General features: G+C 46.9%; 2 protein-coding genes across 12 annotated transcripts in view; one reads left to right on the top strand and one right to left on the bottom strand.

Annotated features, from left to right (window-relative positions):
- Positions 1–695: 695 nt before the first annotated feature.
- On the top strand, positions 696–5,808 carry CCK (cholecystokinin). 2 transcript variants are annotated; one of them, XM_047770803.1, is made up of 3 exons: positions 696–750; positions 1,799–2,011; positions 5,410–5,808. In XM_047770803.1, the coding sequence occupies exons 2-3, from the start codon at positions 1,801–1,803 to the stop codon at positions 5,541–5,543; spliced, it is 345 nt and encodes a 114-aa protein (XP_047626759.1). In that variant the 5' UTR covers positions 696–750; positions 1,799–1,800; the 3' UTR covers positions 5,544–5,808. The 2 variants fall into 2 exon arrangements, with proteins under 2 accessions (XP_047626759.1, XP_047626751.1); XM_047770795.1 differs by having other exon boundaries at positions 5,380–5,808.
- Positions 5,809–19,218: 13,410 nt separating this feature from the next.
- Positions 19,219–24,680, bottom strand: part of TRAK1 (trafficking kinesin protein 1) — a 106,774-nt gene continuing 101,312 nt past the window's right edge. For 8 of the 10 annotated variants that reach the window (XM_047770740.1, XM_047770687.1, XM_047770695.1 and 5 more), the window contains one exon: positions 19,219–22,107. In XM_047770740.1, coding sequence (XP_047626696.1) covers positions 21,309–22,107 — 799 coding nt within the window. In that variant the 3' untranslated portion in view covers positions 19,219–21,308. Of the gene's footprint in view, positions 22,108–24,002; positions 24,094–24,680 lie in introns of all 10 variants that reach the window. The other 2 variants (XM_047770757.1, XM_047770767.1) reach the window with 1 other exon arrangement.

The following is a 24,680-nucleotide window of genomic DNA, read 5'->3' as shown; positions in this document are numbered from 1 at the left end:
CCTTTCCCAAACTCCCAGCCAAGCTCAATGGTGTCATCCTCATTTTACAGCTAAAGAGGAAACAGGGTCCTGGGGTGCAAACTGCCAGCCCTTTCACTAACCTGGGAACCCTTGCCCTCAGGATCCTGAGGCTGAGAATAAAGTGAGGACCCCTCCTGCCACCCCCAGAGGAATCCACTCTTGGGTCAAAAGACCAGAGCAGCCTCGATGCTCCTAGAGGGGTGGACACTCTCTCCATCTCAGAATTAGACTTTACTGACACCCAGCCCTGTCTAGTTCCCTCCACTCCCGACCAAGTTTCCTCTCTGGCTGCTCTGGTCCCCAAAGCGGACTACATATGTATGTGGGCAGCTTCTCTCCATCCCAGAAGAGAGACCCCATTCCTAGGCATCCCATCCTGGAGACGGGGAGCTCCGCACTCTGCACTGGAATGAGCAAGGGAGAGGGGGTGCACCGAGCTGGGTGAGGAAGCTCCTCTGAAAAAGACGGAGCTGACGCCAGACACCCTGCCTGGGAGAGGTTCATCTGGCTATTGACCCCTTTGTCCCGACAGCCCCCCAATCTTTTGTCACCCCAGTGGCCGCCCTCTGAACACGTGTCATTGCCCTTCTGCGTCAGCACTGGGTAAACAGATGACTGGCCGACGGCTCAGGCGGGGCTATTTAAGAGGCAGCCTCTGCCCGCCCACCCTGAACTTGACTCCCCCACTGCTCTGGCGGAACACGAAGCCCGCTGCGTCCTATCTCGAAGGTAGGTTCTCTGCTCTTGGGGATCGGGGGTGCCAAGTGTCCTTGAAGAAGGCTGTCTTCACTTTTGCGCCACTTCCATTTCATTTTTATGTTTTCTCTGTCTTCTTTCCCACCACTCGAAAGATGTTCTTTGAAGTCAGAAAGGACATTTCGGGCTGGGTGGGTAGAGCTGCTTTACAGACTTCTACTCTCAGGCTTTGTTCTTCTCTCCTCCCAGTATCTATTTGCTGGGATTAACATGCAAATTGTGATTTGCTAGATGTCACGGCGGAGCAGTGTATTTTGCAATCTTTTCAAACAAACTACCAAGAGGTTTTAAGATTTAAATTCATTTTCTAAATAATGCAGAAAAATTCAAGGCTTTGGGGACAGAAGCATGGGAGTGTTTTATCTGTCCTAGGATCTAGAATGAAATGTTTGGTGGAGGCAGAGTACCAGGGCATATTTTTGACTTTTTCAAACCCTGCCCGTGTTTTGCATAGTTTATTACCATTTCCCGTGTGCACATTGAATAAACTTGAAAATTACGGCATTTATTTGTTTCTAATCGTGCTTCTTATTTTTTTCCCCACCATGTGTTTCCCTATTGGAAGCTTCTTATCTCTCTGAAAAGGTGCTTCCTTTTATTTCTCCCATACAGTCTTACCTTTAGGATAATTTTCACTTACCCTTAATCTTTTGCTTTTCCGGTTAGGAGAAGAGGGACGAAGCTCTAACATTTCCTCAAACTAAAGGAAAGCAGAAGACATTCCGTCTGTTAAACAGGGCAGAAGACAGGGTCTCTTCCCCGCCTCCCCCTACTCCCCTTCCCCCTCCCCCCGCACCACTCTGAGGACTCAGGCGTGGTTCAGCCCAAAGACAAATGCGGCGCGCTGGGATGCGAGTGCTGGAGCCACTAGCTCCCTGGTGCTTGCACCCGGCTGGCGTGTCCGGAGCCCCGTGCGTTTGGGCTGAGCCCCCTTTCTCTGTACCTCGGTGCCAGACTCTTCCATAGAGCCCTTGAATGCCCTGCCTTTTCGTTCACATCCCCTCTCCTCTGCTCCCCGCAGCCATGAACGGCGGCTTGTGCCTGTGTGTGCTGATGGCGGTCCTGGCGGCAGGCACCCTGGCGCAGCTGGTGCCTCCCGCGGACTCCGCGGGCCCCGGGGCACAGGAGGAGGAGGCGCACCGGAGGCAGCTGAGGGCGGTGCAAAAGGTAGACGGCGAGTCCCGAGCGCACCTGGGCGCGCTGCTGGCCAGATACATCCAGCAGGCTCGAAAAGGTACACATATCCCGTCCCTGCCCCTCACTTCTGCCCTCATTCCTGACCCTCTTCTCACCATCAGGCTGATGGAGGTGGGTAACCCCTTGGGAGGAAACACAGGTCACATATAAAGCTGAAAGATTTTTCACTTTCTTCTCCCGAGTTATCCTGCTCTGGACAGTGCAGTTTTCTGGGCATTCTTTGTTGCAAACTGAGAGCCAGCGTGGAGGACTTAATTTATTAAGGGAAACCTTTTTAAACAAGCTTTCTTTAAACTAACTATTGGCACAATGTTGCTCTTTAAGTTCAACACAATATTATGAAGATATTAAAAGATAATTACTGAACAAGTTACTGACTCAAAAAGGGTTTGTAGATCCACTAAACACCCTTTACTGTAAATGCAAAGGACCCAGGAGCCACCCAGGTAACACTACCTTTGGAAAACCTCTGTCGGGCAGTGGTCAGTGCTGAGAATGCTTGAAATCTGACCACAACGGTTTAAAAAGTGACAGTTGTCAATTTCTGCGAAAGTGGGTAAGAGGAGGAAAGAATCAGGAGCAGTTCTGAGTTCTCCTTGGCAAGTAATTTAAGATGATTACCCAACAAGAGATGTGTTTGTTTTCATTTTGCTGTTGGAAAGACGGTCCCTGTTGCAGCAGGAACTAAATAAGCCACACTTTTCTCAGCATCAAAGTCTTTCTCCAGGAATAACGTGATTCAGCATCTCAGTAGCTAAATGGCATATGGACAGCCCTGTCCTGGGCCTGATTGCCATATCTATAAAGATGTCATGAAGATAGGGTTCCCCTTGGCCCCTTCCAGCTCTTTTTATGATGCAGGAAGAGGCTCGTTCATCTCTATGGTCCTTGGAAATCATGAATTAGGGCGGGACCAAAATTTTTCCTACCAGTTTTATCCACAGTGACACTGATGGTGAACACATTGGCTGTGGGGCAGTGTGTTAAACTGGACCAATGCAGCTGGACAATCAGCCACAGCAAATACTGGGAAGGGTGGAAGCTGGGCTCCTTTCCCATGAGGCTCTCTCACCCTACTGTTGTGCCAGGGCCTGGATTTGAACCAGCTCTCATGGCTTGACTAGATGGGGAGAAAATAGAGGGCTTAGCTCTTCAGAATATCCTCTAATTCCCTGTGAAGGTGAGATGGGACCTTTTTGACCAGGGAATTTCAGAAGGAAAGAACAGAAGATGATTTTTTATATTCCATCCTCTCTTTGGCAAACTGTCCCAACTACTGTCTTCTATTTTGCTTTCCTGCTGATTAAATTGAATGATGTGGAAATATTTGTCAGATGACAGAGAAAGTCTGAAAACTTTTGGGGTTCCTGCTGATTGTCTGAAAGTAATTTAATATCTGTCCTTGGATATGGGTTGAATTTCAGCCAGACCAGTCTGAAATATCCTAGGGTTTTCATTGACTGTAATCTGGAAATCCTTCCCCACCATCAGGAAAGTACCACCAGAAACATTGCTGGGAAAGAAGCCAGTTACCGAAAGATTTCCCCAGAACTGGCGCTCCACAGTGGCTTTATACCACAAATCTTAGCTGGAAGGTCCTTCCTGGTGCCTCTTCTCAGCCCCTTTCTCACTTTGCCTTCCGCCTGCAGTGACAAACCCATATGGGAATAACTGCCACTTGGAACTTTAGCTGCCAACACCCAGGATCAGTGCTAGCTAGAACACAATCATGCTCTTCTATTTGACAAATATGAACTAGGAATAAATATCTACATCTATACAGTTTCTTTGAATATTTTACACATTTTGAGATTACAGCAAATATTTACTCTGCTGTAGTATATATTATGCTTAAAGAGTCTAAACAAGATAATGCACCCTTTAGGGAATGCTCGAGAGTTTATCATCAGGAACTCTCTGTGGAGCTTCCTTTCTTTTTTTTTTGAAGTTTTATTGAAGTATAGTTGATTTACAAGGTTGTGATAATTTCTGCCATACAACAAAAGTGGTTCACTTACACGCAGATACATGTACACATATCCATTCTCTTTTAGATTCTTTTTCCACATAGATTATCAAAAAATATTGGGTAGAGTTTTCTGTGCTATATAGCAGGTCTCTGTTGGCCAATCATTCCATGTACCTCAGTGTACATATGCCAATCCCAAACTCCCAGTCCTTCCTCCCCCTCTCCTACCTGTCCCCTTTGGTAACCATAAGTTTTTCAAAGTCTGTGAGTGTGTTTCTGTTCTGCAATTAAGTTCATTTGTGGCCTTTTAAAATAGATTCCACACATAAGTGATATCACATGTTTGTGTTTCACTGTGTGGAGCTTTCAATCATCTGAGAAGCAACCGAGGGCAAAGAGGGGTTTCTAGCATACACCTGCCCAAGCCCAGCAAAGCCCAGTGCTACATCTGTATTGTCTCTTTTCATCCTCACAACAGCCCAGCACAGTAAGGTCTATTATCCTCACTGTGCCACTGAGGCACAGTAGATTGTCCCAATGTGGAAGCTGGGATTCCAGAAGACTGAATGACCTACATGAGGTGGCACATCTAGGGAGCATCAGAGCTGAGAGTCTATTCAAGTCCTGCCCTCCCCAGAAGGCCTGGAAGCCATCCAGCTTCCTGGCTATACTGCCCACTCAAGGTTTTAAAATTTCGAGGAGCCAGGTCTTTCAATTCTATAAATTGGTTGTAAGTGCTAACTCTGTGTTCACACTGGAGAAGTGAGTGAAAACTCTGGTAAATGCACAGAACCATGTGTAGAAGGGGGAAATTATGGCTGTAACAGGTGCAGATTCCAAGGCTATACAGGGTGTCCCTACCAGCCACTGAGATTGCTGCTCACATCGAAGCTGCCACTTTGCTTTCGCTCAGTGGAACTTCTGGCTGTGCCCAGCCCTTGGAGCAGGCATTCAGCAGCAACACGCAGGAGGATGGGGCATATTTCTGTGTGACTGTGCACAGATATGCAAGTTTTGCTGAATAGGAGGACTAATATTTTCCCTGAAAGCCGTAGAACAATTAAACAGCAGGAGCGATTTTTCTTCTGCACAGGCTGGAAATACCTGCAAAAGGGCTGGAATGTGCTGGGGTGACACTTAGTCCCAAGACTGGGAAGGGATGGGGGATGGGAAGGGAGAGGAAGAAAGGGTGGGGACATTGTTTTGTGCGGTTGTTTCTGGTTTCTAATTTAGCTAGCTTTATTGGATTATCCAACAAGACAGAGTACCGGCTCCTGCCGTGTCATCAGTAAATAAGCCGTGATCTGACTCGATGCAGCCTATGGGCAGGAGTTGGCAAGAGCAGCCTCATACAGACGGGCTCAGTGCCAGCATCATGAGCAGTGGGGGTCCCCAATACAATAGGAATCATTGAGTGACCCTCCACCCCACCCCAGCCCCCTTTCCTTCCTCTCTGCCCCATGTAGCACCTTCTGGCCGAATATCTATGATTAAGAATCTGCAGAGCCTGGACCCCAGCCACAGAATAAGTGACCGGGACTACATGGGCTGGATGGATTTTGGCCGGCGCAGTGCAGAGGAGTATGAATATACCTCCTAGAAGACCCCGCCTTGGTCAGCGCCACTGGAAGCCACCTCCTGACTCAGAGGAGGCAGAAGAAAACAATCACACTCATAACTCTGGTCTCTGACGTCTGACATTTAAAGTATCTATTTAAGTTTTCAATGTGAAAAATCTGTCTGTAACATTGTCCAGTGCAACCACGCACCTCAACAAAAATGTACAAATGGAAGATAAAATATTTCCCTCATCTGTGACCCCTGGTGTGAAAGTGTCACTATGCTATTAAAGTGATTTTGTTCTGCCCCTTGTTCCCCTTGTCTGCCAAGGGCAAAGGATCCATGTAGTCCTCGGAACATTCAAAGAAGGGTTCCTGATGTACCGGGCCCAGGGATGAATCCCTGTGGTAGATGGTCCCAGAAAGGGCCTGAGAAGTGAGGGTCGGGCATAGAGCTGGCTCCCTGCTGCAGGCCAGGTTGCCAGTGTCAGCTGCATAGCCACCCTGGCCACCCTGGGCCCCAGTGGGGCTCCATTGCAAAAAAGAACCAGGCTAGCTTGTAATGGGCACTCGTTTGTCTGGGTGAAGCCAAGAGAGACAGTTGGGAATGGAGTCTTCTATCTGCCCATCCCCATGAGTTGTCCTCATCTGCTAACTCCATCCCATACCAGGGTTTCTCTAGGATTCTTTTGGCCTTTGAACAAATTATGGGGCACCACTGGTCTTGAGGGCGTGTTGCTCCTAGGTTAGTGTGACCTCTGTTGGCATGTCTCAGATTCTGGAGTAGGTATGAATCACCTTGGAATCTTGTTAAACCACATGTTCTAACTCAGTGGCTCTGGGCTGTGGCCTGAGCAAGCCCCTGGGTGATGTCTGGCCCTGGACCAGGCTTGAAGACAGGGTAGTGTAGAGAAGAGTCTGTGATTACAACTGCTTGGATCTCATCGTATTCCAGAGACATATTACAGGGTGTGGGGGCCAGGTGGCGGGAGAAGGGGGGGCCCTCTGGTAGTGAGCCAGGGCAGAAGCTCTCCTTTCATTGTCCACACCCTCTGCTGGGTCTCCACAGGGATCAGCAAAGAGGGCAAGTTCAAGGATGATCTAACACTAGTTACCACAGAGCAGCCTTTCTGTGCCTTGTGGCTGAGGCCTCTGGGAATCCTGGTTTCTTACATAGCAAAGGCCCCAGGTGGCTCGATGCAACAGGACCTGCAGCCCCAAAGGGGACAGACAAGGGAGAGAATGGTAGTCAGTTCAGTTTTCAAGAACTCATACTGCTTTTTTGGTTCCACATCAGTTGTGGATCACCCAGGGACCAGTCTGGGAAGTGGATGATGGCCTGTGTATTACTTCAGTTCTCAATGTCTTTGATATGCTAATTAGGACCAGATTCATGCATGCAGGGCTGGGGGTGAGCCTTGGAGTTGCCATCAACTATACGGGGTAGCTTTCCCAAGCTCCTCCCTCTCTGCAACCTCCCTAGTACTTTCCAGCTCCCTGGCGCTTCCCTTTTTGATCTTCCACCCCAAATCTTGGGGTTCTGATTACCCTGTTCTGCCACACAATCCTATGTTTGGGCCCAAGTGCAGGTCCAAGTAGCAGAAGAACAGAGAGAAAAAAAGCAATGGGGGTTGACCCCAGCCTCTTAGGATCACAGGTCCTCTGATCCAAGAGCAAGATTCCCATTCCTCAGAGTTTCGGCTCTGGCCAGTCTCATGACTGACTCACCACTGTGGCTATGTGTTTGCCTGGGGACTATGGCACAGAAGAAAAAGAAGAAAGAAAAAAAACTAGGGAATCTTCATGGTCTCTGGCCATTAGGAATTCCTTTTTTTCACTCCTTCAGCTAGAACTTAAGCACAGCTCCTGGAGCTCTCTGTGCCCCAGACCTCACTGCTAGTCTTTAGCCGTGTCTAGGTTCAAGGAAGGCCCCCCCCCCCCCCCCCCGCCCCATGGCCTTTAGGATTCCCTCTTGTTTCCTCTCTGCTTGCCAGGGCCTGGTAGTTTCTGCTGGAACTCTAGAATCTTCATAAACTATTTCAAGACATGGCTGAAATTTAAAAACCCAGGCATTCATGGCATCAGGCTATTCTCTAAGAGTGGGTGGCTTATTTTATTATCTTAAACTTGAATCCTTTTATATGACTCCCACCAGGCTTCTGGTTTGAAAAAAATCCCAAAAGAGTGGAAGAGTGACCAAGGAGTGGGATGTTTCATTGAATCGAGCTGCAAGACTAGCAGGTTTTCGACCTTCCCTTCCCCCTGGCTCACATGTACATAGAAGCAGGTAGAATTGGCAAGAGTTCAAGCCTTACCTACCCTAACACCTCTGGAGTCACAGCCAGAGCGACTCCAATGTGTTGGATCTTTTTTCAAGTTCCATTCTGGAAAGCATTCAACTGCTCTCTTGTATCAACTTGTGGGGAGCCCTCCCCTGGTTCAATGACATACAGGGAAATGCACCTGAGTGTCAGGCACTGTGCTGATGCGGTGAGTATAGCCACAAAGAGCCCAAGTGGGAGATTCACAAAATCGTGGTTTGATGTTCCAAGAATGATGGCAGGTAACAGGCAGAGGCAGAGAGAGAGAACAGAGCAGCTGCCTGAATTAAGGGGCAAGGCAGCCAAGCAGCTGCCCTGGGATGCCAGTCTCCAAGGGACACCTAAGCACCACTGCAGCTAATTGGAATCCTGGTGTCAGTGAATTTCTTCATACTTAGTAACTTACCTAACTGAAGAAATGAGCATTAATTCCTCCCCTGTAGAAGACGACAGTGACCTCAAGTGAAGAGTTTTTTGCTGTTGTTTTTTAAACCACACCCCTGTGGGAGCCAGCTTCTCTGCACAGAGAAATAGCTGTGCACACATGTTCACACATTGAAGCTGCAGGATTCAGACCCACTTCTCCTTGCCAACCTGCTGGTTGTCCTACAGAGTCTGCTGAAATTTTAAAACCAGATAATTCAGGATCTGAGACTGTTTATTTTGAGTGGATAATTTATTTTATTTTAATGTTAGAACTTTAATATGGTTGCCAAAAGGCTCCCAGGCTTGGAAAATCATCCAATGAAACTGAAAAGAGAACAAAACTCACTGACAAGTGAAATGCTCTTTGTAGAATTAAAACCAAGAGGGAAAAAAAAGAACACTTACGTGTATTTTGAAGACAACTTGGTAACTATGGTTACCTCTAATTAGTGAACACCTTATGCTTTCTAGATTTGAGTGGAGGAAAACTGAAATGAAAAACAATTCCAAATTAGTAAAAATGTTAGGTTCCACTGAGTGCGTGTAATGTACTTTTGAAATGTAATTTAACATCTATTGAATCTAGTAATTAAAAAGTTGGTCTTGGAGTTCCCGTCGTGGCGCAGTGGTTAACGAATCCGACTGGGAACCATGAGGTTGCGGGTTCGGTCCCTGCCCCTGCTCAGTGGGTTAACGATCCGTCGTTGCTGTGAGCTGTGGTGTAGGTTGCAGACGCGGCTCGGATCCCACGTTGCTGTGGCTCTGGCGTAGGCCAGTGGCTACATCTCTGATTCGACCCCTAGCCTGGGAACCTCCATATGCTGTGGGAGTGGCCCAAGAAATAGCAAAAAGACCAAAAAAAAAAAAAAAAAAGTTGGTCTTGGGAGCTCCTGCTGCGGCTCAGTGAACAAACCCGACTTGTATCCATGAAGATGTGGGGTTGATCCCTGGCCCGGCTCTCTCAGTGGGTTAAGGCTCTCATGTTGCTGTGAACTGTGGTATAGGCCAGCAGGTACAGCTCCGATTTGACCCCTAGCCTGCGAACTTTCATACGCCTCAGGTGTGGCCCTGAAAAGCAAAACAAACAGAAAAGTTGGCCTTGCCTTTTGTATTTTTAAATTTTATTTTTTTCTGTGACTTTTCATAAATATTGGTCCATGATAGATCAAGTTAAAAAACAAAACCAAAAAGGACAAGATGGCAGAGGAGTAGGGGGACACGCTTGCCCTCTCCCACAAACACAACAAAAAAAGCACATCTACAGAATAAATGACTCGCACAGAACAGCAACCAATCGCTGGCAGAGGAACCTAAACTCAATAACCGCAAGAAGTTCGTGACATTACTGGGCAGAAAAGCCGATCAAGAACTGAATGGACCATCTGAACTACGGGCACAGTCACCAAAAATTGAGACGCCTGGGTGGGTGCTGGGCACTGAGTCCTTGGCTCCAGAGGTTAGACCCCGAGAACAGAACGGGCTGGGGGGGCGTGGCAGAGCAGGAACTGCTTGGGAGGTCTAGAAACCATTTGACGGGGCAGAGACTGCCTGGGAGACTAGAAAACAAAGCTGTCGCAGAGGAAGGGAGCAATACTCTAGGGGCGGGGAAGTGGAAAGCCGCATCAGAGGGAACCTGGGAGAAGAGCCTGGTCTGCACCCGTGCTGGGGAGGGGAGAGAAGAAGGGGTTGGTCCCCATAGAATACCCCCCACGCCACAGCAAGCTTACAGGCCCGCTAGCTAGCTGAAAGCTGTGCTTCCCAGTGCATCCCCTCCCCCCACCCCTACCACCCCCTATGCTCTCGCCGAACCTGGGGCTGCCTGCCATCCAGGAGGGCTGGCCTCAACAATTGCCTGAAGCCTACCACTGCAGGGGCTGTCCCTGCACAGGCCTGCTTGCCCTTTGGAGGGGCTACACTTCCACAGAGCAGCACCAAACACCACCAGCCCCCGAGAAAAGGCCTGTAGCCCAGAAAAGCTAGAACAAGCCTAGCCAGGCCGTGAATAGATCTGCCTAATTCTCGGACGGTTTTTCTGAGTCGGGCTGCCCCGGGGAGGAGCCTCTTGGACTTCCAGCGACCCTGCTACCCGCCCAAGCCCCCAGGGGGTGCTGAGACCTAGTGGATCAGCTGCATAGGACTGCCAGCTCCAGGCAGGACCCCCTGCAGCCCAGAAAAGCTGCAACAAGCTTGGCCAGACTGTGAAAAGATCCGCCTACATTCGCAGGCCGTCCTTCTGAGTTGGGCTGCCCTAGGGAAGAGCCTCTTAGGTTCTCAGTGACCCAGATAGCTGCTCCAGCCGCCAGGGGGTGCTGCACTCCTGAGGAACAGCTGCCCAACACTGCCAACCCCCTGCAAGAACCCCACAGCCTAAAAACACCAGAGCAAGCTCTGCATGACCAAGTGAAATCTGCTACCATTGTGGTGTGGACCTCCCAGTCCTGTCTGCCCTCAGGAAGTCCTCCTTTGCTTCAAAGAAACACTGTTAGCCCCATCAACACTCCAGAAAAGCCACACTGCCTCAAAAAAGATTGACCAACAACGCCAGCCCTCAGGAAATATTCCACGGCAGTGACAAGGCAAACTCTGCCCGATAACGGAGAGTACAACTCCCTCAGGAGAAAGAAAACAACAAGCAAGATGAAGAAGCTGAGAAACCACCCCCAGTCAAACCAAAAGGAGAACTCACCTAAAACAGTCAACAATGAAACAGATCTCTGCAGTCTGACAGACCTGGAGTTCAAAAGAGAAATAGTGAAAATACTGAAGGAATTAAGAGAAGATATGAACAGTAATGCAGATACCTTCAGAAAGGAACTAGAAAATATAAGGAGGAGCCAAGAAAAACTAGAACATTCATTTGCAGAGATGCAAACTGAACTAAGGGCAGTAAAAACCAGAATGAATAATGCAGAGGAACGAATCAGTGATATGGCAGATAGAATAATGGAAATCACTCAATCCGGTCAACAGACAGAAAACCAAATCAAAAAACTGGAAAGCAATATAAGAGACCTATGGGGTAATATAAAGTGGGCCAATCTACACATAATAGGAATTCCAGAAGGAGTAGAAAAAGATAAGGGGATGGAAAATATATTTGAAGAAATTATCGATGGAAACTTCCCAAATCTAAAGGATACTGGGTTCAAGATACAAGAAGCACAGAGGGCCCCAAACAAACTGAACCCAAACAGACCCACACCAAGACACTTCATAATAAAAATGGCAAAAGTTAGTGATAAAGAGAGGATCCTAAAGGCAGCAAGAGAAAAACAGAATGTTACCTACAAGGGAACCCCCATAAGAATATCAGCTGATTTCTCTACAGAAGCACTACAGGCCAGGAGGGAATGGCAAGAGATATTTAAAGTGCTAAAAGGAAAAAATATGCAACCTAGAATACTCTATCCAGCAAGAATATCATTTAAAATAGAAGGGGAGGAGTTCCCGTCGTGGTGCAGTGGTTAACAAATCCGACTAGGAACCATGAGGTTGCGGGTTCGGTCCCTGGCCTTGCTTAGTGGGTTAACGATCCCGAGTTGCTGTGGCTCTGGCGTAGGCCAGCAGCTACAGCTCCGATTAGACCCTTAGCCTGGGAACCTCCATATGCTGCGGGAGCAGCCCAAGAAATAGCAAAAAGACAAAAAAAAGAAGGGGAAATAAAAATTTTTTCCAACAAACAAAAACTTAAAGAATACAGCAACACAAAACCCAGGTTAAAGGAAATATTGAAAGGGCTTCTCTAAACCAAAAAGAAAGGAAGGAAAGGGAAGAAAAAAGAAAAGAAAAAAAAAAGAAGAAGAAGAGGAAGAACTAGGACTGAGAAAACCACAATCAGAGAGCAGTCACTCAAATAAGCCAGCATACAGATTTAATCATGAACATGCTTCAAACAAAATAAAATTAAAAAGAAAAAAATTAAAAAGAGTCATCAAAACCATAAAATGTGGGCAAGGGATGTTAGGAAGTAAATAACCCTTTTTGTTTGTTTGTATGTTTCTCTTCTTAATTTTAATATAGTAATGAAGTGTTTGAACTTACAGGACCATCAGGCTAAAACACACAATTATGGGAAGAGGTTAGCATACTTAAAAAACAGGGCAACCACAAGCCAAAACCAAATATTGCATTTGCAAAAAATGAAAAAAAAATACACTCAAGCAGATAATAACAGGAGACCATCCAACCAAAAAAAAAAAAAATCAACTGGAACACGAGGTTCAAATGGCAATAAATAATCATCTATCAATTATCACCTTAAATGTCAATGGACTGAATGCCCCAATCAAAAGACACAGAGTGGCTGAGTGGATAAAAAGGCAAAAACCTTCAATATGCTGCCTACAAGAAACTCACCTCAGGACAAAAGATACATATAGATTGAAAGTGAAAGGGTGGGGAAAAATATTTCACGCCAGTAGACATGACAGAAAAGCAGGAGTCGTAACGCTCATATCAGACAAAATAGACTTTAAAACAAAAGACATAAAGAAAGACAAAGAAGGACACTACTTAATGATTAAGGGATCCATCCAAGGAGAGGATGTTACTATCGTCAACATATATGCCCCAAATACAGGAGCACCCAGATACATACAACAAATATTAACAGACATAAAGGGAGATATTGATCAGAATACAATCATAGTAGGAGACCTTAATACCCCCCTCACATCAATGGACAGATCCTCTAGACAGAAAACCAATAAAGCAACAGAGATCCCAAAGGAAACAATAGAAAAGTTAGACTTAATTGATATCTTCAGGACACCACATCCAAAAAAAGCAGAATACACATTCTTCTCAAATGCTCATGGAACATTCTCAAGAATCGACCACATATTGGGACACAAAGCTAATCTCAATAAATTTAGGAGCATAGAAATTATCTCAAGTATCTTCTCTGACCACAATGCCATGAAATTAGAAACCAACCATGGGAAAAGGAAAGAGAAAAAACCTACTACATGGAGACTAAACAACATGCTACTAAAAAACCAATGGGTCAATGAGGAAATCAAGAAGGAAATTAAAAACTACCTTGAAACAAATGATAATGAAGACACAACCGCTCAAAATCTATGGGATGCTGTGAAAGAAGTGCTCAGAGGGAAATTTATAGCAATACAGGCCTTTCTCAAAAAAGAAGATCCCAAATTGACAACTTAACCCTCCACCTAAATGAATTAGAAAAAGAAGAAAAAAAAGTCCTAAAGTCAGCAGAAGGAAGGAAATTATAAAGATCAAAGAAGACATCAATAAAATAGAGACTCAAAAAACAATAGAGAAAATTAATACAACCAAGAGCTGGTTCTTTGAAAAGGTGAACAAAATTGACAAACCCCTGGCCAGACTCACTAAAAAGAGGAGAGAAAGAACCCAAATAACCATAATTATAAATGAAAAAGGAGAAATCACAACGGATACAGCAGAAATACAAAAAACCATAAGAGAATACTATGAGCAACTATACGGCAACAAGTTTGACAATCTAGAAGAAATGGACAATTTTCTAGAATCTTACAGCCTGCCAAAACTGAATCAAGTAGAAACAGACCAACTGAACAGACCGATCACTAGAAATGAAATTGAAGAGGTCATAAAATCACTCCCTACAAATAAAAGTCCAGGACCAGATGGCTCCACAGGTGAATTTTATCAAACATAGAAAGAGGAATTGGTGCCCATCCTCCTTAAACTCTTTCAAAAGGTTGAAGAAGAAGGAATACTCCCAAAGACATTCTATGATGCCACCATCACCCTCATTCCAAAACCACGCAGAGATACCACCAAAAAAGAAAACTATTGCCCAATATCATTGATGAATAGAGATGCAAAAAGTCTCAACAAAATCTTAGCCAACCGAATCCAACAACATACCAAAAAAATTATACACCATGACCAGGTTGGGTTCATCCCAGGTTCACAAGGATGGTTCAACATACACAAATCAATCAGCATCATACACCACATTAACAAAAAAAAAGTCAAAAATCATATGATCACCTCAATAGACGCAGAAAAAGCATTTGACAAAGTCCAACATCCATTCATGATCAAGACCCTTGCCAAAGTGGGTATAGAGGGAACATTCCTGAGTATAATCAAAGCCATTTATGAGAAACCCACAGCAAATATAATACTCAATGGGGCAAAACTGAAAGCCTTCTCACTCCAATCTGGAACAAGACATGGATGCCCACTCTCACCACTGCTCTCAACATAGTTTTGGAAGTCCTAGCCACAGCAATTAGACAAACAAAAGAAATAAAAGGCATCCATATAGGAAGAGAAGAGATAAAACTGTCACTGTACGCAGATGACATGATACTATACATAGAAAACCCTAAGGACTCAACCCCAAAACTCCTTGAACTGATTCATACATTCAGCAAAGTAGCAGGATATAAGATTAACATTCAGAAGTCAGTTGCATTTCTGTGTACCAGCAATGAAATATTAGAAAAGGAATACAAAAATACGATACCTTTTAAAATTGCACCTCACAAAATCAAATACCTCGGAATACACCTGACCAAGGAGGTAAAGAACCTATATGCCGAGAACTATAAAACTTTAATCAAAGAAATCAAAGAAGATGTAAAGAAATGGAAAGATATTCCATGTTCCTGGATTGGGAAAATCAATATTGTAAAAATGGCCATACTACCCAAAGCAATCTACAGATTCAATGCAATCCCTATCAAATGACCCAGGACATTTTTCACAGAACTAGAACAAACAATCCAAACACTTATATGGAACAACAAAAGACCCAGAATCGCCAAAGCAATCCTGAGAAACAAAAACCAAGCAGGAGGCATAACTCTCCCAGACTTCAAGAAATACTACAAAGCCACAGTCATCAAAACAGTGTGGTACTGGGATCAAAACAGACAGACACACCAATGGAACAGAATAGAGAACCCGGAAATAAACCCTGACACCTATGGTCAATTAATCTTTGACAAGGGAGGCAAGAACATCAAATGGGAAAAAGAAAGTCTATTCAGCAAGCATTGCTGGGAAACCTGGACGGCTGCATGCAAAGCAATGAAACTAGAACACACCCTCACACCATGCACAAAAATACACTCCAAATGGCTGAAAGACTTAAATATACGACAGGACACCATCAAACTCCTAGAAGAAAACATAGGCAAAACACTCTCTGACATCAACATCATGAATATTTTCTCAGGTCAGTCTCCCAAAGCAATCGAAATTAGAGCAAAAATAAACCCATGGGACCTCATCAAACTGAAAAGCTTTTGCACAGCAAAGGAAACCCAAAAGAAAACAAAAAGACAACTTACAGAATGGGAGAAAACAGTTTCAAATGATGCAACGGACAAGGGCTTAATCTCTAGAATATATAAACAACTTATACAACCCAACAGCAAAAAAGCCAATCAATCAATGGAAAAATGGGCAAAAGACCTGAATAGACTGTTCTCCAAAGAAGATATACAGATGGCCAACAAACACATGAAAAAATGCTCAACATCGCTGATTATAAGAGAAATGCAAATCAAAACTACCATGAGATATCACCTCACACCCGTCAGAATGGCCATCATTAATAAATCCACAAATAACAAGTGCTGGAGGGGGTGTGGAGAAAAGGGAACCCTCCTGCACTGTTGGTGGGAATGGAAACTGGTACAGCCACTATGGAGATCAGTTTGGAGATACCTTAGAAAGCTATCCATAGAACTTCCATATGACCCCGCAATCCCACCCTTGGGCATCTATCCGGACAAAACTCTCCTTAAAAGAGACACGTGCACCCGCATGATCATTGCAGCACTATTCACAATAGCCAGGACATGGAAACAACCCAAATGTCCATCGACAGATGATTGGATTCGGAAAAGGTGGTATATATACACAAAGGAATCCTACTCAGCCATAAAAAAGAATGACATAATGCCATTTGCAGCAGCATGGATGGAACTAGAGAATCTCATACTGAGTGAAATGAGCCAGAAAGACAAAGACAAATACCATATGATATCACTTATAACTGGAATCTAATATCCAGCACGAATGAACATCTCCTCAGAAAAGAAAATCATGGACTTGGAGAAGAGACTTGTGGCTGCCTGATGGGAGGGGGAGGGAGTGGGAGGGATCAGGAGCTTGGGCTTATCAGACACAACTTAGAATAGATTTACAAGGAGATCCTGCTGAGTAGCATTGAGAACTTTGTCTAGATACTCATGTTGCAACAGAAGAAAGGGTGGGGGAAAAATGTAATTGTAATGTATACATGTAAGGATAACCTGACCCCCTTGCTGTACAGTGGGAAAATAAAAAAAAAAAGAAAAAGAAAATAAAAAGGCCACGTGGAACAGTGAAAAAAAACCCAAAAACAAAAAACAAAACCAACCAACCAATCCTTTGCCACCAGGGGTTGAGAAATATCGTGCTGCATGTTCCTGAAGTCCCAGGGGCTTGGCTGGAGGTGGACAGCCGGCTAAGCTCCCTGTATTCATCCCTGTTTTATCTGCTGGTCAGAACTCTGGCCTTGAACAGACAGCCTCAGAAGGGGCCAGAGACTGAATATCAGCTGAAGGGGGTGAAGGTACCTTCCCACCCTGTTCCTGAGACAGGCAACCATTTCTTCGGTGGATGGGCCACTCAGATCAGGTGAGAACACAATGAAATTGCTTCTCCAGTCAGTCACATACTAGCGGCCCAAGGGTAATGAAGTCCACTAGTAGCTGGAAGTCAGGTAACCAGTAGCTGCCACTGCTACTCTGGGCCTTAGTGTCACCGGTGACTAAGAGAGGTCCCTGGGAGGACCAAGGGTTTATGTCTTGGGAGGCTTGGGAGAACAACACGTCTCTGGCTTTTCTCTTCTGAAAAAAAATGTCCCTGAGCTTTGGCCTACATTTGTGAGTGTCCACTTCGAATGGCCCCCCAGTGCTGCAGCTGCCTGGCCCTAGAAAACCCTGCCGAATAATGCTCTGCCCTACATTCGTGGGATGGGGCTGCTTTCCTGTCTTGCTTTCTTTGCCTGGGTCTCTTACATCTACTCAGGCATTGCTGGGCCTCCATGCTGCTGGTCCAAGCTGAAGGCCCCCCGTTCCATCTCTGGTTTTCAGCACTTTGGGACTTTAGAACACAATCAGCCTGAACCTTAGCATTTGCTGTGGTGAGTTCCCAAGGTCCACTGGACCAGTATTTCCTCCAACCCTGAATTCAATCTAAAGAATAAGAATTATTTTTAAAGGATCCGCATTGCCGTGAGCCGTGGTGTAGGTCGCAGACGCGGCTTGAATCCCGAGTTGCTGTGGCTCTGGTGTAGGCCAGTAGCTACAGCTGCAATTAGACCCTTAGCCTGGGAACCTCTATCTGCTGCGGGTGTGGGCCTAAAAGACCAAAAAAAAAAAAAAAGAATTATTTTTAAAAGAAAGATGTATTAAGGGGGGGGGGGGGGGTGGATGGATTAATTTCCAAAGGTGGAAATAGCTTGATATAGAATATATTTTGTATATAATTTTTAAAGATGCTTTCCTCTGTCTCCTGGGTGTAGCAAGAGGATATCTGAGTTGGTTTCCTCCCCATTCTATGCTCAGCATTTTCACTAATACCCCAAGCCTGTGTGTATGACTCCTCCTTGGCTGTGAATGCCTCCCTCGAGTTCACCTGGTGAACATGGACCTGGCCTCAGGACTCTCCTCAAAGTGTCTACTAGGACAGCGCCTGCCTTAAATTGCTTTCCAGGGAAAAGCACACCCATCTGATTTTAGGATTGTATCACATCAGGGCAGGTTCCTTCAGGTCACCTGCTGCCTCCAAGTGCCCTCTACTGGACGTTGAAAATAAATCAAAAAAATAAATCCTCCCAGGATATGGTGTTTTCCAGCCAGAAGCCCAAATGTGCAAAAAATAATTTTATTTTTTAAAATCTTGACTTAATCCTTACTATGATCTCAAATCAATTCAGGTAGGTCAGAATAACTTTCCATTTCCAGCAGCTTCTCCCCAGGAAACATCTCAGTTCTGCATGCTGCTTCCATTAGATCCTAGGGGGAGGACCCTGTCCACTTTCTTTGTCCAGTCAGAAAGGCCCCCAGGGCATACCTGCCTGGGCTCCCAGACAATGTTTGGAAGTGAGTCCCACATTTGTCTGGTGCTAGAGACTTGGGAATCTCCTGGGGAGCTCTCCATTGAGATCCCCTTGTTGCCATTTCCTCTCTCCCTGCCCCTTGTGGTCACTGCCTTGTGATGAGAGGTAGGCTGAGGTTCTGGAACAGCTCCACTTTCTCAGGTTTTCCATGGGAAACTGGCTTACTTATCCTCTGATCTCCAGACTCATCCAAGGCTTTTCCTAGGCCCTGGACTTGGCCAGCTCCCTCATTCCTGCACCACTTTGGTGAACTTGTTTGGGCCCTGAGAGGGGTGGAGGGGAGCATAGGGGAGGAGGGTAAGTAGTAGAAACACTGGTTCAGTAAGTTTTCAATCCAAATCTTTTGGTCTTATACCAAAATGCATATACTCAGCCTTTTCTTTCTTCATAACTAAAAACCAAGACTTTGACATCTTTGCTCTCTGGTCCCATCAACCCCCTCTTTGACAACTTCCCTTTGGGCCATGGTGCCCTCTGGAAGAACTTCCTGGGCTGGAGCCAGGGCTCAGATATACATAAATTCATACATGCAAGGTTTTTCATTATAGTGTTGTGATAGCAAACGTATAGAATTAACTTAAAGCTCCATGGGAGTGTGCTTGTATTCAAACACAGTGTGTTCATGTGGCAGAATAGTATACAGCCCTGAAAAGGGAGGAAGGACTTCAGGTTCTGATTGGAAGTTTATCTAAGGCACAATATTTCATTAAAAAGGGGGGACATGACAGAAGTATATGTCTCTCATTTTATTTCCCTAAAGAGTCAAGTCTTTCATAAAGAGATCATCTTCTTGATGAAAAGATAAGAACAAAATACAAATCTGAGTAGCAGTGTGGTTTCCATCATTTGAACTTATTTTATTGGTACTCATTAGCAAATAAACTTTTGTTGATTTTGGATGCATTACAACACATTTTTTGGTAGTGGTTGCACAATGTTGATCATTTATTGACTATGCTAAATACTGACACCTCCAAATTGCCAATTTTTATACAGGTATTTCCTTTGTGATGGTGGGTGGCTCCTCTTTCTGAAAACATAAAATGGTCCATTCAGTCCGTGTTTTTTATATTCCTTTGTTATTCTACTAACTGCTTTGAAATACATTCAAATAAAAAGATATAAGTCCCTTGCAGTGAGTGCACATATACCACAGCGAGGAGACTTAAAAACATAATTAACCAACACCTTCGTGTCTGGAGAATAAATAGTCTGAAATTGTGGGACCGAAGCTTGCTCCAGGGGACTTTCTCAAAGTATCTTCAGCGGACATAAGGTCACACTTACTTAATTGAAGGATACATCTTTTGCCAAGGTGGGGAGAGAAGAGGAATGGTGTGTATGTGTGTTTGTGTGTGTGCATGCATGCGTGTGTGTGGGCGGACACGTGCACACACACATAAAATAATTATTTTGCTTGCATATGATGTTATCCTTCCATCAATGTCTAGAACAAATGGCTACAGGGCACGGTGATGTGAATTGCGGTCCTCAGATCAGAATAAATTAATGACCTGCTTGGACTGGAAAACTGCAGACACACAGTGACCAAGCTGGAGAGGACAGAGGATGTTTGTTTAAAATATGACACACACAAATAATAAATAAAAGTTCAAAACTTAGTCGGTGACAGCGATGAGACCAGGCTTCCTGTTTGTGGTTCTTCTTGCAATGCCTCTACATTTTCCTAAGGATAAAAAGTGGCACAAGGACAGAAAGGCTTTGTTGGGACCACTCTTGTTCTGAAACAAGAGGGAAAACACTGCAGCGGAAGACCACAGGCGTGAAAGAACACTCACCGGTTAGGACCGGAGACAGCGGATCACCAAAGCCTCATTGCTCTGTGAACCGGTTTGGTATCACCTTTAGCCGTGGTTCTTTTCTTTTCCCTTTACTGCTGACAAATTTACCACCTTTCCCCAAACCCCCTTTCCTTATGATCCTGTTGTTGAAATCGTCTTAGGTCTGATCTTAATCAATTTGGTTGTGACACTGGATCCCAGCAAAAAAGCTGCTCTCTCATTAGCGGCTTGGTATATCTGAAACTTGTGTTTCAGTGTCACGGAACCACAGAGAGAACATCCACTGTGACGTCCCATCTAGTACCATTACCTCCCTGCATATTAAAAAAAAAAAAAATACACAAACAAAAACTGGAAAAACAAAACAAATCACACAAAACATACAGGGGCTGCCGAACAGTGCAGCAGGAGTGTAAATACATTCTCTTTTGACAGTGGATTAAAAACATGAAAGGACAACTTCGGGTTGAAGGCATGAGAAGAAAAAGTCACAGCTGAAAAAAAGAAGTGACCATCTGTTGGGGCCTAGCAGTGAAGGTCTTGAAGAAGCTGGGACCCGAGAAAGAACAGCTCTCCCACTGTGAAAGCTACAGCAGCTGCACGTGGATGCAGACGGAGGCCCCTTAATGCTCTTACAGGGCGGGCGCGGTGAGGTGCCCAGTGATACCAGGTGGCAGAGCCACTGTGCCGCGTGACAGCTCGGGATGTGTGGCTCTGGCAACCGGCCACATATTCACTGGTTTCCTATCCATGGGATAAGAACACATTTTTTTTGGGGGGGGGGTGGTTCAGTGCTTCTCAAAAGAAAGGAGAGGGAGGCGACCCGACTGCCCCTGCCCCCAGCTTACACAGGCCAAGTCCTCAAGAGAGCAAAGCCAGTGCCAGGGCACTTCCCACGGGGGATTCGAAGGAAGAGCAGAGTGGAAACAGGTCTCCAAGTCCTATGTACACATTTTACAGAGTCTCCGTTCTGCCCCCATTAGGCACGAGGTTGATTTGTCTGTCTAGCTCAGGAGGGGATGGGCAGAGGAGGGCAGAGGGAGAGCGCGCAGTGCAGGCGGGGAGAGAGGGAGGCGGGAGCAAGGTTGGTCTTGTCTGGGGCAGGGCCCCCTCCCAGCCTCACCGTAAGCTAGTTTGTTTGGGGAGCTTAGCACCCATCAAGATGCCCGAGGTGAGCGTCACAGGGGCTTTCATCTGCATGCTGGACCCCACCATGGTGGGGAAGCTGCGATTCCGTCGGATGCCACTGTTGAGCTGGAGCCCGCCGATGGCACTGGTGACAGTGGGGCATCCGAGGGGCAGCCCCTCGGGCACCAGGCCTCCGGGGACAAGGGCCTGCGCGGGGCCTGGGGGCCCACAGAGGAGAGGTCCCTGGTCCTCAGTCAAGGTGGGCACGTGGGCTCGCCCCGAGTTCACCACTTTGGCCACGCCAAACCTCCTGACTTTGTCCACAAGGTTGAGGTTGGACACAGACACGTCGGTCTGGCTCTCACTGCTCCGGACCACCTTCTTCTCCCTCACCTCCCTCAGGATGGAGCTGGCCGGCTTGGAAGCCAGGAAGTTGTCATAGGGAGGGCTCGTGCACTTGAACTCGAAGGAGGGTGAGGAAGACGTGGGTGTCTGCATAGGTGAGTTGGGCGGGGTAGAGGGGATCACGGCCATCCTGGGAGTGCAAGAGCGCAGGAGGGAACCCCGGCCGGCCCTATCCCAGCTCTGGGGATCGTACACAGCCGCAGAAATGCCCCGCTCCTTCAGCAGCCACACCAGCCCCAGGGATGTGCTCATGGTGGTGGTGGACTCACGGACGTTAGTGAAAGACTCTGCCAGGCTCAGTCTCCGGGGAGTGCACGGCGTGGCCACTGGTGTGGACTTCAAGTGGCTGGCGCTGCCACAAGCAGGAGTCGGGGCCGAGTTAAGGCTGATAAGGAAAGACAACAGGTCATTTATCAGAAAATGCCCACGAACACCAAGAAAGGGGTCCGTGGCCAGCCTCCTGCAGGGGCACAGGGCAGGCCTGGGACATGCTGAGGGGACTCCCCCAGACTAAGCTGAAGAAGTTGAGGGGGGTGTTTTAAATTAACAGGAAGCTGCATGTGATTCCCTTCTCTCAGCCTGGAGGATGGGTACAACTGCCCCTTTGCAGATGAGGAAACTGAGGCTCAGGCTTAGGTGGCTTCCCAAACATCACAGTTATTCAGTGGAAGACACTGGATTTGAAACCAAGTCTCAGCAACCTCAAAGGCGGGGAGGAAGCCCTTTAGCAGAGAGGCTTTCCATCCCTACCAAATTTACTTAAACTCCTGTGTACCTTCCTAAGAATCACTTCCCTGAGGCAAGAAGTTAAGCAGGACTATGGGCTATGACAGTTTATCCTGGGCATGTCTGAAGCTGGTGCAATATCCAGGTTGAGGGCCTTTGGGTGATGGGGAGAATGAGGCTGAAGGTGCACATCAAGGCAGGAACGGACCCCAGCCTCCTGACTCCCACCACAGTGCTCTTTCCTCTGCATCCCACTGCCCCTTAGTCCTCTTCCTCTCGGTGTCTAAGTCCATCCTGATGAATGGAGTTACAGGGTCAGCAGAAGACACATCATGTACTATCCCATCTTCACCTAGGGAGCCACCTAGAAAGAGATCCACTGGGTGTGTGAAACCTGGCTACTAAGGAGAAGTGGCAAGATTCCTTCACCTATCCATGGCATACTGACTGAGGACCCACTATGATCCGGAATCTGGAATCCAGTAGTGAGCGGAGTTAGGGCAGAAAGTAGAGTGGGCAGCAGTGGGGAATGCACTGCTGTCTGCCTGAGCACCAGGGGAAACTCTCTTTTCACAGCTGCTACAAGGATGGGGGCTGAGGCCACACAGCCAGCTGGCTGGTCCCCAGGAAGTGGGGCAGGCCCTCTCTCCCCAGCCTGACAGGGGTGGGGCCAGATATCCTGGGCAAAGCACCAATTTAGGGAAAGGGGAGGAAGGGGGTGGGCTCTAGAGCAGGTTCCCCCCCGCCCCCGCAGGAGGGACAGGTCGAAAGCCAAGTACAAGCTGAAGCATCCCTTGGCGCCACACTCAGGTGACCTCACCACTGGCCAGTCAGCACAGGGTGAGGAACCCAGAATAGGCCCGTTCACATAAGCTCCGGGTGAGGATGCTGGTGGGTGGGGAGCACTGAGAGGAACATGGGATTAGAAACCACAGCAGATGCCTAAGGTTCAAAGGTGGATTCTTCAAAAGACACAGGTGGAATCCTACAAAATGTTGCTGTACAAGCAATAGAGGGCCCTAAATATCTGGACTTAAAATCTTTTCCTCAGAGCCATTCCTAGGGACATCTTCCATTTTGTTTCAAGCCGCCATTCTCGCAAACTCAGGTAAAAAGCCTTTTCTTGCTTTCTCATCCCTGACTTAAGGCCAGAGGACTTAGACAGGAGGGCAGGTGTATGGTTTTGAGTCCTATGGCTACAATCAGAAGAGCACAGGGATGCCAGCCTCTCCCGGGGGGGAGCTCTGTCCCGTGGTCTCCAAACACAAGGCGAGGGATGGGGAAGCCGGGTCCTCCAGAGGCAGGAAGGGAGACAGAGAGACACTTAAAGATCCTCTTCCGGTAAGAACCTCAGTTAGGCCTGGATTAGTGCTGGTGCTCGGCTCAACTGGGGTATTTAGACAGGTTAGGGGTATCCACTGTCAAGGCCGAGTTAGCCAGGCACAACCACAGAGACACATCCAACGCCTCCGTCCCGGGTTAGTGGCGACCACGCGTGCACACACAGCTCCTTCACGGGCCGTGCCAGGCAGACCCTGTGGGCGGCGTGCTCACCCCCTGCCTCGCCTGTGGGCTCACTCTCTGCCCTACATCTGCTCTCAGCTCAACGGGGCCTGGGGCTGCTTCGTCGTCCTCCTCACATGACCTGCGGAGAATTATTCATAGTTGAAGATGCTCCTCGGGTGGGTGCTCCCTCCGCGCTAGCCCTGCTCGCCTCCCTCCAGTCTGCTTTACCACTCACTCGGGCACCTCGCACCACAGAGAAAAAGGCTGAGTGGGTCACGCCACCATGCAAGGGGAGACCAGGTTCCTCTCACTGGAAGCTCCGGTGGAGGCCTGACATCTAGCCACGCAGACCACCCCAGGCCTTACAAGTCCCCTAGCCAGAAGGTGCCAACTTGGATGGCTTCTTAGAGGTGCCCGAGGGAAAGTGAACATGCTGGACATGTGGTTCCATTCAAGTTTTATCATATTGGTCATTACAGTGTGGCCAGGATGCATGGTTCCTGGGGCCATTTCCAGAGGCATAAGGGCTCAGGGACTCCACTCTGTGAAACAACTCCACACTCTGGCAAACTTTGGGGCAAAAAACCAACAGACTTGGCCTCAGGGCCTGTGGAAGTGTCCTAAGCTTTAGCTGGTTAAGGAGGAGCGTAAGAATTTCCACAGCCAATAAAAGGGCAACTAAAGGTGGGTTCAGGTGTCTCTATCTGTGCTGGATCTGAATCAATA

The sequence above is a fragment of the Phacochoerus africanus genome, chromosome 1, assembly GCF_016906955.1.
Source record: "Phacochoerus africanus isolate WHEZ1 chromosome 1, ROS_Pafr_v1, whole genome shotgun sequence".
NCBI classification, from domain to species: domain Eukaryota; kingdom Metazoa; phylum Chordata; class Mammalia; order Artiodactyla; family Suidae; genus Phacochoerus; species Phacochoerus africanus.
This window is presented reverse-complemented; position numbering and strand designations above follow the sequence as displayed.

Coding starts and splice junctions, on each gene's coding strand:
- CCK (XM_047770795.1), top strand. CDS start 1,801: ATGAACGGCGGCTTGTGCCTGTGTGTGCTGATGGCGGTCCTGGCGGCA. Junction 2,012..5,379: donor CATCCAGCAGGCTCGAAAAG/GTACACATATCC, acceptor ACCCCACCCCAG/CCCCCTTTCCTTCCTCTCTG.